Source organism: Zonotrichia albicollis, chromosome 2 (genome assembly GCF_047830755.1).
Source record: "Zonotrichia albicollis isolate bZonAlb1 chromosome 2, bZonAlb1.hap1, whole genome shotgun sequence".
NCBI lineage: Eukaryota > Metazoa > Chordata > Aves > Passeriformes > Passerellidae > Zonotrichia > Zonotrichia albicollis.
This window is the reverse complement of record NC_133820.1, coordinates 22,488,755-22,505,496: the sequence shown is the minus strand read 5'-3', so window position 1 is coordinate 22,505,496 and position 16,742 is coordinate 22,488,755. Positions and strand designations below refer to the sequence as shown.

The 16,742-nt window shown below is 35.8% G+C and overlaps 1 protein-coding gene across 15 annotated transcripts in view; it reads right to left on the bottom strand.

Annotated features, from left to right (window-relative positions):
- Nucleotides 1-16,742, bottom strand: part of DMD (dystrophin) — a 1,146,493-nt gene that overhangs the window by 234,040 nt on the left and 895,711 nt on the right. For all 15 annotated transcript variants that reach the window (XM_074534563.1, XM_074534577.1, XM_074534568.1 and 12 more), the window contains one exon: nucleotides 4,140-4,329. In XM_074534563.1, coding sequence (XP_074390664.1) covers nucleotides 4,140-4,329 — 190 coding nt within the window. The remainder of the gene's footprint in view (nucleotides 1-4,139; nucleotides 4,330-16,742) is intronic.

The following is a 16,742-nucleotide window of genomic DNA, read 5'->3' as shown; positions in this document are numbered from 1 at the left end:
CAGTGAAAAAATTCTGTGATTATATTCATCTACAGGCCTAATATTAACTGATTGCATTCATAAAGTAACAGGATAAATCCACACTAGCTCCAAAATTCTATCTAATATCACATAAGCTGCATAAAGTGTCACATACAATTATTGCTAAAAAGACAGACCAGAAAAGTACTTAATGCAATCATAGAATTCTTAAGGTTGGAGAAAACCTCAAAAATAATCAAATCCAACTGTTAATGTAACACCACCAATTTCACCACTGAACCATGTCCCTAAGGGACATGGGATCCAAGGATTGTGACTCAACTAATTCCCTCCCTCCCTCCCTTCCTCTCTTCTAAGGAGTTTATAGCCATCCACTGCACACTCCAGGCATGCAGGTCATCCATCTGTGATGGCAACTGTGCCTTGGTTTTCTAGCTGCCCAATGGGCTCCAGTTCCTCCTGTTGTCTGTTCCTGCTGTGTGCACTGGTGCAGGTGGATGTTGGGCTATAGATCACTCCACCTTTCTGCAGGGAGAACTCCTAATTCCTGTATGACCACTCTCAGGTGCTTCCACGGTATCTGACTCATCAACAACTCCTGTGACTTTGCAGCCACAAGGATCTCCAGCCCTTACCTCTCTTTCATTGTGATTTCAGGATTTACCTCATAACCTCCCTGATAATTCCCTGCCAGGTGTGTCAGTGACCTCTCCTTCCCCCTCCCTTGCCCCCTGCCGAGTACTGTCTGTCTATCCTGGCATTCCAGATGGGCATCGAGTGATTAGGCAGATTCAAAAGATGCCCTCTTTCCCTGGGAGGACGTTGGGCCATTCAGGTGACATTTGTCCCTTAAAACCTCCTTCTGTGTACTTGGTTGGTGAGGTTTCTACCCCTTCCCTCCCTCTCTTCCCAGGGTTAAAAGTCACAGCAACCACATGGTCAGAGAGTTCTCTTGGAGATGTTGCTGGGTTCAGAGGCCTGCAGGCCAGGAATAAAGCTCTGGATCGAAACCCTCCAGCAGAACCGACTCCTTTCCTTCACCATCGCCTTAAAGCTTCTCTGCCAAAGGTAAACCTGAGCTCCTGCATTCCTGGACTTGTCTCCAAGAGCCCAGCTGCAGCATCCAGCCAGCCAAAGGTGTATCAGGGGTGAAAATACCACAGCTGCTGTCTTTGGTCAAGCAGCAATGGCCAGAGGAGCCCAGGGACGTTCCATCCGCCTATATTGGTAATTATTGCAATATACCTCCACTGAGCTGTCAGACCAAAGGACCTCACTAGCACACCATCCCCCAAGCATGCTGTTCCCAGGCTTATCTCTAGTGAACCTGGTTGTGTATCTTTCTCCCTCCAAATTCAGTTTACTCTTCATTAAACACTGATAACTCCTGTGCAAAGATCCTTTTCCCCCTTTGGGACAGATGTACCCCATCTATCACCAGCAGGCCTTGGTGTCATGTAAACCAACCCACAATTATAATTAACACAGCTGAGAGTTTGTATCACTAGAAGTATGAAAGCAGAAAGTGAAATTAATTTTCATCTCCTTCATATGGTTACTTAACAAACCAGGCCTCATGAGGACGCATGATGTATTTCAACTAGAACAAAAAAAGCAAAAAAGAAGCAGCACATAATTACACAACTCCTTGGAGTAACGGGTTTGTATCCTTGAAAATTCTCCAGAAAGTATTCTAACTGTGTGAATCACCTCCACTATTACATTGCTGTCAGTTCAGACAAATGATGCATGCAAATACATGCTTGTACAAACTAACAGGGTGTTTATAATGCAACATTTTAATATAATTACATCATCAGGTAATTGGAATGTGCAGTTATATAAGCCTCACCTTTCTCCTTCTGCTACTGAATGAACTGCTAACTGCTAAGGAAAGATTAATCTTTATTAGTGACAATTGAGTTAACAGCTTCTGAACATGAAAAGGAAAACAAATGCCAAAAATGTGATATTTTCCTAGACAAGCAACTGCTGCTATATAAAAAGTTTCTGTACAGCAAGTCATTATTTTCCTAATTGTTTAAAGAAATAAGATAAAGTTGGAGAGTGTAAAGCAGGAAAATGATGCATCACTAAAAGTGATCCTTGTCACTACACATGACAAGGATACAAAGCTGCTACTGAACTCAGAAACTTAGGTTTTTCATTATTTGTGTGGAAAACTATTTATCAAAATACTGGTTGACAACTAGTGGTTAAAAATATCAGATTAAAACAGAATTGCAGCATTTCCAGATTCCTAGTGACTATTTTCACATTATCCAATTCTACGGAACTGTGTGAAGAGCAAGACAGAGACTGTAGATTTAAATCCATTTGTTATATTTGACCATAACTTTTATGCATTCCAATAAACTCAGGAAGTCAAAGTTTCTTTCCAAAGACTCATGAGACACTGGTATTTAATTAAAAAACACCATTTTATTTTACCTCCTAGGATCTGAATTCAGCCTGATTGGTGAGAGGAAAAAAAGAAGAAAAAAAATTCATAAGGGAAAAAAAGTAAGTTGGAAAATTCTAATTCTGACTCAAAGAATTTAGGATGTTTTCTATGTTGGGGCAGGGCTTGCAGTTTTACTACATATACTGATAACCAAGCATATTGAGGACATGGACTGTATTTGAATATGTCTGTTTTGATACAGATACAGAAACTCACAAACTTAGTGAGTTTCTTGGAATATACTGATTCTCAGTCATTGTCTGATGTTTTATGTAGGGTAAGTATATTTCTGACCCACAATACAGAGTTAAAAAAAGGCTTATCACTATTTAGGCTTTATGTGGCTGATTGTATGCATTAGTGAGCAATAACCTCTTTCCACAAAGACAAATACATACTTTGGAGACTTCTGTGACTTAGTAAAGCTCCTTTTTCTCTGAATCTTTCATATGCATAAACTGTGAGCAAACTACACATTTATGTCATGTTCTTGCTTTTCATCTTTATACATCAAAGTGAATTGTGAGAGAGAACTCCCACAAGCAGGGTGTGAAGCCTGAAAGAATCAATGCAGCAATACCTGAGAAACAGAATGAAAAGCCATACTCGCTTTCCTGATCATTCAGCTGGCATCATAAAATTGTTCTATTGATAAAATTGTGCTCCATTACTCATTTTTAGCAAATAGATAGACAATATTTGCTCCACTATCAGGAAAATGTACCTGTTTGTACAAAAAGCTTTCGCAATAAAGACTTGATACAGAGCACTGGGTTATGACTACTGCAAATATCACCCATCATAATAAATGAATTTATTTTACAGCTAAGAATTCTCAAACTACTGTATAAATTTACTCTTTTTTTTTAATCATTTATGGCTAAATTTTTCACAGTATGTTTTTCATCATTAAATGAACTAAGGCATCCATGGCCTTAAATCTCCAGTTTTGAACTTTCTGTCAAAATCAAAATAATGCACTGTGAGTGAAATTTTTTCACTGAAAAGGTCACTGAGCTTTAGAAGAGGCTGCCCAGGGCAAGGGCTGAGTCAGTATCCCTGGAGCTATTAAAAGATGTGTAGATGTGGCACTTGAGGACATGGTTTAGTGATGGCCCTGGCAGTCCTGGGTTGATGGTTGACTTGATCTTAAAGGTCTTTCCCAACCTAAAATTTTATATGATTCTATCAATACTGGAATAAAGGGTCCTGTCTTCCAAACATCCAATCAAGCTCATATGTAAGAAATTTAAGACCTCAAGCAGACCTATCTGTATTCCTCTCAATAACTGTAGTGAAGAAAATGCAATGGAAGTATAGCAACATAGTTCAACAGCTCCATCTCAACTAATTAATTTTCTTTCTCCTCAGGATTCTCTGGAACAATAAATACAATATTATCTTTCTTTAAGATTTTTTTTCCCCCAGAGGAAAATAACTGTGTGAGAACTGTCCAGGCATTTACTATGAAAATTTGCATCGTTATCTCTTTTTATTACCTAAATGGAGCGTGTTGACAATAGACTCCCAAATTACCATTTCTTCATGTGTTTGAAAGTAATGGAGAAAAACTAATTCAGTTAAGCTACAAAGAATAAACTTGATGCAAATGATATAACTTCTATAAATATTAGATATGCTTGATAAACTCTCATGTTTGTCAAATGCCTCTATAGTGAAGTGTTTGGCTTACCTGCCACTGTTTCATGAGGTCCCGAACCATTTTGGCATCCTCTAGTGTCTTTTCTTTGTGTGTAGCATCCTGCAGGACATTTGCAGTTGTTTCAGCTTCTGTAAGCCAAGCAAGGAACTTTTCCAGATCCAGGTAGAATTGCTGCAACATTCTTAGGGCTGATTCCAGAGCAGCTTCACGTTCACAAACCCTGCACAAGTATAAATAATCAAATACAGCACTCTTTGGAAGAAAAAAAACATTAATCATTAAATCAAAATATAAAAAAGACACACAAAATATTTTTTCATGTACCAGTCAAGGTAAGTTTGCTGATACATTAGCTAGAGAATTTCTACTTTATCTTTGGCAGGTTCTTTTTTATATTTTCACCTGAGAAGTAGTAAGTGGAATCAGTCTGACACAAAATTAAGCAAAAGCAGTTCTTTCAAAATACTATGCCTAAAATATGCACAATGGAAAACCAGAAGTAATCCCCTGGTTTTGTTTCAATAAAAGGTTATTTTTTTATGCTACAGTGGAAATACTTGTTTATTTTAAGAAATCACAAAATAGTTCCTGACTACTGCATGATACAATAAATTCAATGATTAATTTTCACTACTTGAAACATTTGGAGATTGTGTTCAACATCTTAAACCCTTATAACAGTAAAGGTTGTGGTGGGCTTTGTGGTTTTTTTTTTTAATGTATTATTATTTTATTTTTAATTTGAATGTGATAAATTGCAAGGATGATCTCTATCAGTTACAGGATAAAATACAAATTTTAAAGAGAAAGGCTATTCTATCCTTGGGGAAGACCTAACTCAGATTAGGAAAGAACACTAAAGATTTCAGCAACTCTGCTGCTGAAAAAAACATTAAAGCAGATCTGTGTTATATCAGCATTCATGTGCAATGTAGGTGTCATGTATTCACTGATATTTTTGCTTTGAACTTGAGCAAAATATGGATTTAGAAACATGAGCAAGTAAGTATGACATTGTTATTAGCAAAAATCTGTCGAGGTTACTTGCTTATTGTATTACATGCATATTTGTTTAACATCAACATGATACCTAAATAATTTTTAAGATCTGAAAATACTTACTAAGGTCATTTGGTAATGTGCACTACTTCAAGTAGAATGAATGCACTTTGATGCACATCTATGTTAAGTCTACCCATCTGTGGTGGTCTTCACATATCTCAATAGATTTCCTGCCTAGTTACTTATGGAGAGACCAGAACATGAGATTCTAGCAGACAAAACTTCTCAAGCTGTAATTAATCAGAGGAGGTCATGAAATTTTCAAGTGCTGATCTCTCTTTCTAATCCTGTTTCCTGTCGTGGAGGGATTGTACTCCTTGGTAAGTGATATCTCCCTAAACACCAGTTCACTGGTGGAAGTGAGAAAAAAACCCAAAAAAACAACTACCACAACAAGTTTTGCCAAGAGGCACTGACTTAACAAGATTTTTGACAAGCATATAGTTAAATTGCAGCAGAAGATAGTAAGAACAGAAAAAGTCAGTCAGAGTACAGGCAAGGACAACCACTACAGGAAAAAATATATCCTCCCTGAGAGACTAATGTTACAAGAACTGCCATATTTCTATTAAATTTTTAATCCTTTGACATCTTATTTGCTTTTCCCAAACATTTTGTTAAAAACGGGACTTATTTTTCATTAAAAACCCAAGAAAGCTATTGAATGCCTCACTACAAACTCATCTGTCACTGTTTTTTTTAAAACTTAAAAATGGACTGGATTTTCACCTCAGCTGCACCTGTTGCCACCTACAAGAACTCTCCACATCGTGGCACTGCTTAGGCTGCATTAGAATGTGTCCCCAGGGGCTGTCAGCAGGAAACACTCAGCTGCAGAACAGTGAACATGGATCTCTTTCCCAGCTTTATTCTATGTGGGCATACACATGGCTTGTGGTCAGGCTACACTTCTGATTTAAAATAACTGCAATGAAAGAATTTGTTTTTTTTTTTTTTAACTAAAGATTAATTACCTAGAAATGACACCTAAATATACTAGCAATGTGCATTAAAAGATGATAAGGCACAGAAAATCTTTTACCTGGAAAAGTCTGTATTGACCTATTTACCACTTTTAGCTCAAAAGCAGCATTACATTTATTCAACACAACTTGGAAATGGAATACAGTTGCATGATCTAAATGTATTTTTTTTCCAGTTCTTTAGAGCACAATTCTAAGATATGCTTTATAGCATTATTCTAATTCAATTTACAGTGTGCAGCAAGGTAGTTAATAGCCTTTGCAGAAGCACATAAAACATTTTTTTCTCATGCTGTTCCTTCATAATATGAAAGGCACATTTTTAACTACTGTACACCTGCATTCCTATAAATACATAGCAATGCTCCAAAAATAACAACATTCTGCAAATACACAGTGAGATTTAAAAAAAAACACAACAAAACACAAGCACAGATATGAAAAATATATTTAAAGGGAGAGCAATTCGAAGGATTACTCAAAGTCAGAATTAGTGTTTTAGAGAAACTCTTGGACTTCATGAAAAAAAATATAGCATTTTATTAATCTGAGCAAAGAATGAAGTTTTTGTCATGAAGAATCTTCTGGCACTTCTATGATGCACAGAAATACTATGGCACATAATTCTTTCAGTCTACAGAAATGTGTTTCTTTATAAGCATACCAATACCACAACTCCACCAGAAATTGTGTAGTACGTTGCATTTTATATTTTGGTACAGCTAACATGCAATAAACATTCAGCTACACTGACTGTTCTGCAGCATATCAATGAACTTGACTCTACTTGGATTTCTCACTAAGAAAGTATGAAATAGAATGAAAAAAGAAAGTCTAAACATGAAGAACAAAACTGAGCATCAAATCTAGCATATGCTAAATTACACAGAATCATAGGGGTTAAAGAAATATATATTGAACAAGACAGTATTGCACAAAATCAAAATAACGATGCTTTCTCTTTAGTCTGTATTATCCAGGCATGTTTAATTTCATAGTGAGTGCAAACAGTAGGAAAAAAAATGTAATGGGATAATAATGATTTAATCTGTTATACTATGGTACAAAAATAATCAGAGAGTTCATAACCAAAGGCTTCTTATTCAAGGAAGAAATATTAAAGGTGGAATTCATCTTATTTTCATCTAGACACCCAGAGGACAGGCAAACTACACTCCCTCTATGAAACATGGATGCAGAATTTCTGGATTTCAGTTTCTCCTCCCTTGCCTATACACATCTGTTGTACCAGATCAAGGTCAGAGTAAACTATTTCTCCTGACTACAACAGTAAGTTACCTATAACTTAGACTATTTTCATTTAACAAAAGCTTTAAATTTTTTATGTCTAAAAATAGGCAAGCTGGTCCCCAAACATCCCTGTAAATTTGATTTTTAGGAACTAGTGGCATCAGTGACAGTGGACTCACCAACTCTAGTTGTTGTATGAGCTTTGTTGCAGGACAGAAGTTATGATGCTCTTTTAAGTACATGTCAGCTGAAGGCTTTGAGTGGAGGGAATAATGGTGGCATGCTAGGGGAAGTGAGTCAAGCAATGTGTGAACATTATACTGCCAGGAAGGTGTTTTAAGGGTTTTAAAAAAATGCACAAGAAGGGAAAGTTACCAGCCTGTGTTTCAGGACATTGTTGTTGTGCTGAGAACTTTTAAAGCTAATATTTTTTAAACATAGCAGTATACAAATTTTCATGAAGAAAAGGATGGTAAAATTAAGTTATCATCTCAGAATGTTCTGTAATTCTGTGATTGAAATTATTGCAGGAGTGCTTCATTCAGCACTACCAAATCCCATACAACACTATGAATACAGTGTTTGTAGAGGCTCTGCAAGTGTGAATATCAGATTTTTCTTCAGCTGTAGTGTTTGCTTCATAATTTGGAATGAATCATTCACATTTTATGAGTATCTGTGTATTTCAGATTGCAATGCTTATTCACAGTATGAGATGGATGGTGAGGGTCAGTGTGTGAATAATGCTTTGAGATGCTCAGGTAACAGGACATGCAGTAACTGCAGAGCACAAACTAACACATTGCTGTTCCCCAGGTATTTCTTTAAGAGCAATAAAAATAAAGCAAGTCTGTATCATTCAGTGTTCAACAGATCACTAAATCACACTTCCATCTGCAGATTATAGTATCTAAAGTTATCTCTCTGAGACATAAAATAAAATATCCTGGACTACTGGCTGACAAAGCATCAGGAAATGGTTTTACTTCTATAGTTCATGTGGTTCTCTCTCTATAACTGTATTTTTTCTTTTCTAGCAGTATAGTTCCATACAATAAAAAATAAAATAAAATTTAAAAAGTTACCTGAATTTCCTATATTCAGGCAACTATCACAGAAAATTTGAACTACATGCATCATCCTGTTAGTGCTGGAAAAAGTTTGCACCATTTTCATAAGGTCTATATCCCTTTTATGAATATGAAAAAGGAGGAATTGCAAATTTTTATTGGAATATTTCATTTTTACTACTAAATAAATTTCAGCCCTCACTGGTAACTCTTCTTCAGCTGCTCTAACTTGGACTTATAAAGAACATATCAAAGAGGGAGAATAATTTAACCTCAGATAAAGCTGGAACACAAAGAGATGTCACAGATATGAAAATTAAATTCTAAAAAAACTATTATTGATATAATTTTGAAATGCAAATACAAAATAAATAGTATTCATTAATTTTGAGATTGCTGGTTAGAGAAACTTTCTTTCAGAACCCAGCTACTATCTTCTACAGTGCCAGTTAAATTATTGATACATGCTAGTAAGTGATGAATGTTCAGATTAACTCTGGACTGCCTGTTACAACATTCAGTGGAGAAAACTACATTGAGACAGCATTTTAAATACTGCTTTCCTGTGCTTTTCTGGATGTCAATTAGCTTAACACCACAGTAAGGCACACTTAGGATTTTTGCACTAACACTTCTGCATAAATGTGCCTTTTAGTACCATCTGAAGAGAGGTACTAAGTTTTGTCTGCTGTAGATCACTGGCATGTGGAAGTAGATATAAATTTTTGGAGTGATCTTTATATGTGCAAACTTATGTCCTACTATCACTATTTTGTCTGGTTTGGGAAATGTTCTTGACCAAATTGATCCTACAGTACTGGAGATTGCTCCCCTCTACCTCTGAAATAATTTTGTTACAAATGTCTAGAAAGCCTCAAATTGAAACCAAACATAGAGCTACAACTTCAGCATCCAAACCACTTGAGATCAGCATCCACATGTAGCTGACATGTGTCCATAGGCTCTTATCCTCTCATTCTGAGTGAGGAACCAGGAAATTTTGGTGTGCTGGTACAGAATTTTGTACTCTGAAGACAGGTTTGGGAATTGGCTGGGTATCAGTCAGCAGGTGGTGAGCAATTGGATTGTGCATCACTTGGCTCTCGGACTCTGTTACTCTCTCTCCTTATAGCTACAATTAATATTAATAATAATATTAGTAACATATTCAGTGTCATACCAACCCTTCCATCCCCTCAGTTAATAAATTGTTCTTATTTAGCTTTTCTAGAGGAGAAACCCAGTAGATTTAGCTTTTCTTTCCAATTTCTCTCCCTGCTGTAGAGAAGTGAGCAAGTGGTTGATGGTACTGAGCTGCTGGCTGGGGTTAAACCTCCACAGTGCAGTGCTTCTCTCTGCCTTCCATTTCTCAGTTTCTTAATTTCTCAACAACTTGATCTACTGCCTGAAGACTTGGCTTCTTCAGATAAGCTGAAGGGCATCTCTGCCTTGGCTGCACTATCCATATTTATAACAAACGAATAGCCAGTGATACAATTTTAAATTCCAGATTTAATTGGGCATACAGGGAGATTAAGTGCAACAGCTGGTCCAAAATAGACACAAAAGGCAGCTTTCTGCTGATTCTCTTTATTTCTGCAGGAAGGAAGAACAAAAGCCCTCAATGTCCCCATGCTCTGATTGGAGCTCAGAACACAGGGACAAAGTCCTGCTCTTTCCCTAGCAATCACAGTTTCCTAAATGATGACACTTTCTTCAGATACAAAAATTAGAGCATTCTAAAGCATCTCCTGATCATAGTGATAAGCCCACATTTTGTCTTTTCTTAAAAATATGTTGAGACCAAGGGGAAAATGTTTCAATGAACAGTTACTCACTCTATTAAGCAAGATACAAGTAATTTTTTCCTGAACCGTTTTCATACCATAAATCTCTTCAAAACAAGAAAATATGTTTCTGGTGTTTCTCTGCTGAGGAAAATGAATGCAGCAAGAGAGAGGAAATTATTTCTTTTTGCTACTATTCATTGGCTGGCTTGTTTCTAGCCTTATACTTCTCACACACTTTCTTGAAAAAAACAGGACTTCTATTAAAAAAAAAAAAAACAAAACATCAACCCTTCTCACAGCATTTTCCTTTGAACTTTCTTTGTTACTAAAGATACTAAATAAATTTGAAGAAATATTTTTGAATTTAGACTCTTTGCCCCATACATTTCTTTTTAAAGCACAACAGATATTGAGTGGCAAAAAGAGAAAAAAACCAAAACAAACGAAACAAACCCTATATTTATCCATAAAGTTTCAGATCAGCCTGGGATATTACTCCCCCATCTATTCTACACCATTTTTATGAGACTGAGAAGAGTTGCTAAAAACAAAGGAAATATGACCCCCTGGGGAACAAAATCACATTTATGGGTTTCTGTACAGGACCTTCAAACAACCCCTTTTTAATTAAGCACCTGACAACATCAGCACAAAGGGATCTGTGTTATCCTGTAAAACTTCTCATCAACCTTTTAAAAAAAAGTTTCTGTCTCTTATACTCTATTCACTTGTGGGATCCTGCATTCCCAAAATGCCCCCTAATGGGATAAAAAATAGAGAGAGTTAGAGGGAATGTTTTCTAACAGGCTTTTCTGGCCCACATCGCTTTTGTCTCCTTTCTCCAGCTTGCTTTGGCATAGGTTAAGAATCTATAAAAACATATTATAAGTGTATACATCTTCTCTATGTTCATCACAACCATAGATTATCACACTTACATAGTGAGTTACAGAACAATCCTTAATGAACCTAAGGAGATTCCTTTGTAATTACAATAAATTACAGGTTATCTTTTCTGCTATTGAAAACAGTTTGTGTTTACTTGTGATTTTTAATCTCCTAATAAATTTTCATTAAAATCAATCGTTTTCCAGAGAGCAAATCATAACTGTTACCAGGTCAAAGAGAAGGGAATCTGAACTACACTCAACAATCAAAGAAATGTGAGGTATCATTAAAAATTATTTATAGACACAGAATAATATTCTGATTAATTCACTCCAGAGGCCTTTCTAAATGGCCCTCAATCAAATTTTAAGGAAGTATCTTAAATCTTTAAATAGGTAAAAAAATAAAGAAAAGTAAAAGAAGTCCAAAGGAAAGTATATACAAAACAAAACAAAATCCAACAGAACAAACAACTCAGCAACCCCCCTCCTCTCAGTTCTCTGAACCCACAGAACAGATTTCAGTCTAATCCTTGTATAACTCAAGTAACGCCCCAAAAAGACATGGGAAGATAATATTTAACAATTCTGTTACTCCCGTTGAAAAGACAAGTCAGAAAAAGAAGAAATCCTAAAATCCCTAAAATCAAAACTTAAACCAAACAGACAAAGCTAGTCTCCCATTCTACCAAAAGAAGTAAAAAGATTATTGTTCTGTTTGTCTTCTTCATACTTCATGGTCTATAACATGTAGAATTAAGTTTTTTCTTGCATTCCAATACACATTCTTTCAAAATTCCATGGCAGTTGACAATAAAATTTAATAAATAGTATATTAATTACTCAGATGTAATTTAGTAAGATAAAATCTTTGCTTTCTAAGACAGTGAAGTATAATTTAAAATGATTATGGAATTAATTATATTCTAAAGGCTCTTGTTTTCTTAGCCTTACTTACAGCAGAAACAACTAGATTTAATAAGACTGTGAAATGCACTGATGGCATTACATGAAATCAATTAGGGCTCACAAAGGATACTATTAAACTGTTAGTGTAGTTTTCATTTGGAGCACCAGCCTCTGAGGGCTGAACTCCATGGCCTAGCAAAAAAGTGATTTGCTACCATGCAAGAGAGAGAAGCCTCAATTCCCAGGCTGGAAAATTTGTCTGGCAGCACTTACAGTTCTTATTGCACCATGCATCATATTAAGTAACATTAAATAAACACTTAGATAAAAACACACATTATTTTTTCCCCTCTAAAACATGGGCCTCAAGTAGCACTCACATTACACAAAGATGCTGACAGATCAGACTGATTCTATATATTTTAAAACATGTATTCTGTCAACATATTTCAAGAAGCATGAAATACTAACCAGAAGAAAACAAAACAGCTCTGTAAAATTCAGGTCAGAAGCAGCTGGTAAAAAAAAATGGTTACCATCTGAGTAAGAAGGAAAGAAGGCAGCCTGCCTATTGCCTCTTATATTTATACAATCCAATAAAAATATTAGTTGCAAAAACCCCTCTATACATTATACATTTATTTTTTTGCTCTTCAGGAGGTATCAAACTCCAATAGAAAACTGAAATATAGAATAAGTTCTCCACTATAAGGAGATGATCTGATTAAGATAGAACTGCTGTAGGAAGATGGTAAAACATCAGGAACTACAACCAGAGATATGTCAGAATATGGAGAAATACTAATAATTCATTATTATGCAGATTCAATAACATGGACAGAAATTACAGCTCTAGTTCTGTTCCTCAGGATCACACAAACATAAATAAATAAGTAAGTAGTGAATTTCCAGAGCCCAGTTCAGCAAATTCAGATGGTATTAAACTCACTCTCAGTTCAACAGAACTTCAGCATGTGTTTGATACAAAAACCTTACAGAGAAAATCCTAACTCCACTGAGGATGAATGGATAACCTTCAGCTGACTTCAAAGGGAACAGGATGTTCTCTGATAGTTCTACCTCAATTCTTTTTTTATATAAATTTCAAAGACAAAAATTCTTAGTAGGAGAAATCATAACCCTTCAAATAACAATTCTGGACCATTTAACAGAGTGGAGAGAGACATAAATACATCAAAACTCTAAGTCTGGGAGTGAGGAAGTCTGACTATTCTGCTATGAGGAGACAAGACAAAAATGGATAAATATATATATATATACCCGAACTTTGTATTTTCACAGGCAATTCTGGCAGAGTCATCCAAATCTTTCTCTTAAATATTGCATGATTTGCAAAGTTCCCTTCTGTTTAATGATTTTTAAAATAGTTATCAGGTGTTTATTTTAAGAAGATACTTGATTTGGCTTGATATCTATAATTTTGTACTCACTGCCATGTGAGTATCCTCTATATATTACAGATAATTTATCCAATATCTGAGGAAATGCATTTCTTTTCCCTAACATACACCTACCTGTTTTCAAACAATTTTCCAAATTTTAGTCATGGAAAGGAACAAATAACTGATGCATTCATCGGTTTAACTGGTGATTCAGCTTTATTTCAGCCTATGCACAGACATCCATAAAGTGCATCATAACCACTTTACAAGCAGCTATTTGGGAAGCAAGTCAAGGATACAAGGATATTTGTTACAGAAACCTCTTGAATAAAACAAAACTGACATTAAGAGTATATAATGTGGTCAATGTAAATAATGTTCAACCCTGAGCATTAGGAGCCTTTTCCAAGGGAGTAGTAAAAAGTGGTATTTAGTGCAGTAATGAACCACTGGGAAAATGGTATGAAGTTCAAAGCAGCAAATTTATTCAGATTAGTCAAACCCAGAAGAATTTGAATAATTCCAAATGGGAAAAATCATCAGCATTATGTTAGCAGAAAGATTCAATAGATGTGTTCAAAACAACAGACACAACAAGGAATATTTAAATGCAGTATAATCTGACAGCCTAGCTGTAGCCTTGAAGAAATTCAGCATTTTAAATCAAGACCAACAGCTTAATGAAGGTTCCAATACATATTAGCATCTGAAAGATACTAAAAATGAAAGGAATAACTGTTTATGTCCATCTTTAACTCACTCTCCTGAGCTTGGGCTGGGTACCTTGTCCCAGCCAGCAGAAATGAGAGAAATAGAAGATTTAAGAGCAGTGACATGATGGGAAAACGAATTTTGCTAAGGTAAAACTTAATAAATACATTCCATACTTCTACTTTTATTTTCCCCATCATGAAAAGAAATAACAGGGACAAATGCCCACATCTCTAAGGTGTCAGCATGGAACAAAAAGGAAGGGGGTCAGCAAAGGCAGATCTGAACTATGATTTCTTAGTGCCATCTTATCTCCCAAGTGTATTCTGCTGGTGTTTCCACAGGAAAAAAAAAAGAGAAGACAAGCACTGGGAGAGAAGATGGGAGCTGCCTCCCATCCCTTGGAGTGAATCCTCACTGTGAAACTTACAGGTAAAAACTTACAGGTGAAAACTCACAAATAAATCTAACTTGGAATCAGGAAAGGTATACGGTTCATTAGCTGACACTGCTAATAATTCATTAACAGAGCTGAAGCATTAACCTCAGACATGCTCTAAGCACCACGACCTCATGGAAATTTTGGAACTGTTTACCTTTACTAGTAAGAAACTGCATCATGTTTTTCAGATTTTAAGGCAAAAAATAACTGAACCTAACATATACAAGCCATGTTGTGGGGCACAGAAAATGCATCCAAGCTAGATTTAAAAATCCCAGCACTAAATTAGACTCTAAATTGATTTGAATTAAAAAAAGCCCCAAAAATCATATATGAGAAAGGGGAAAAAATAAAAGAAAATAAGGACAAAAGCAACATATAACACTACCAAGATAAAATGTAGAAAGAGGGAAATGGGCATTGCAAGCTTGGCCCTTTAGGCCCTTCACAAAACTTTGCTTTTACCATACACTGTGTCAATTAAACCAATGGAATCTCAGAAATACATGGCACATTTTAAACATGGACCCATATAATGCATTGCCAGAAGGCACTTGTGCTTAAGCAGATATATCTCAGATATGTAACTGATTATGTACCTTGCACAAAGGAAAAGCCTGCAGAAATGCCAGCTAGAGTGATAGTTCCAAGAGCTGTTATTTCTTATCATATGCAGAAGATAATATTTTTTTTATAGTTTGCAGAAGATGTAATGCTTAGTAGCTGGGAAGCGCTCCACATTCCTTAAATTTGTCAGGGAATATAAATTTGGGGTATTGGTCAAAACGTAATTGATATTTGATGACAAACATCATGAACTTGCAACACAATCTTCCTTTTCATAAATTCTTTTCATAAATTCGTACTTATTGTTTTCCATTTTATGCACCTGTATCAGATTCACCATTAATCCTCTATCCTCAAGATTTACCAGCAGAATCTCACCTCTCCTCAGTGATTTCTGCCCATGCCTATTTTGGGACGTGCAAGAAAACCCCATTGCTAATTCTACTGCTTTCCAACCTGCCCTCTGTGCTGCCACTTCCCCAGATCTGTGCCTTGGTCAGCAGGAGCCATGACCATCAGCCTCTTGTGCCACTGATCCTTATCAGAAATAATGGAGACTCATTATTTATTGATTTCTTTGTGACATTATATAAAAACTTGTGATTGAAATTTCAGTCATAGCTGAACAACAGCCACACAAAAAAGGCAAGAACTGCTGTTGTCAGCTTGACACGTTTGGTGGTAACCTCCAAAGAGAGACTAAGCATTTAATAGGAGGCTGAATTATTCTCGGTTTCAAACATGACTGACAAGCCAGCAAGGGGAAATCTTAAACTGCCTGCACAGCAGCTGAAGAAATATAAAAATACAGGGAAGAAATACCAGGGGAGAAAAAAGCTATCGCAATAATAACAGTGCAAACAAAACATGACAACTAAGGTCAAATTCCTTTCCCTGGCACTCTGCTAGTCCATCAGCTTTATTAATTTCTATTCAGTTTGTTTTAAAGGACATGAAGCCTGATAAGAAGTCTATTGAGGGGACTGAAAAGACATTAATTTGTTCTATGAGCTTTGGATGCCAGCAATAATCAGTTTGCTATACTTTGTTAATTTATCTACAGACTAATAGGAAATAGATTTAAAGTTAGACTTTCAGGGCACCCAGCATTAGCTTCTGTTCTTGTTCAAACAGAAACAAAAATTTTCTAATTAATTCAGAAAATCTCACCTTTAAGAGAAAGAACAACACATTCATCCTTATTTTCTAATGTTCTAATGGGAAATTGACATTTCTTTCACAAACCAAACTTATTTAGTACCTTGTTCCTCCTTCATCTCCTGCATATGCAAAAGATTCTGAAATAGAGCAGTTTTTTGATATGCTCATATTAAGCTTCAGTTATGATTCAAGTCTGGCCACAAAACTTCTCTCCTTTAGAATTCTGTTCCATAAACTATTTAATGATTTTGTCCAGTTGAATTTCCCCTGAACAGCAGAACCATCCTCATTTTCAACAGAAAGGAGTAAAGAGCATTTAACACACAGTAATTATGAACAAAGAAACAGAGTTTTGTTTTAATCAAGATCTAAATGAAAGCCAAAGAATGGGGGGGGG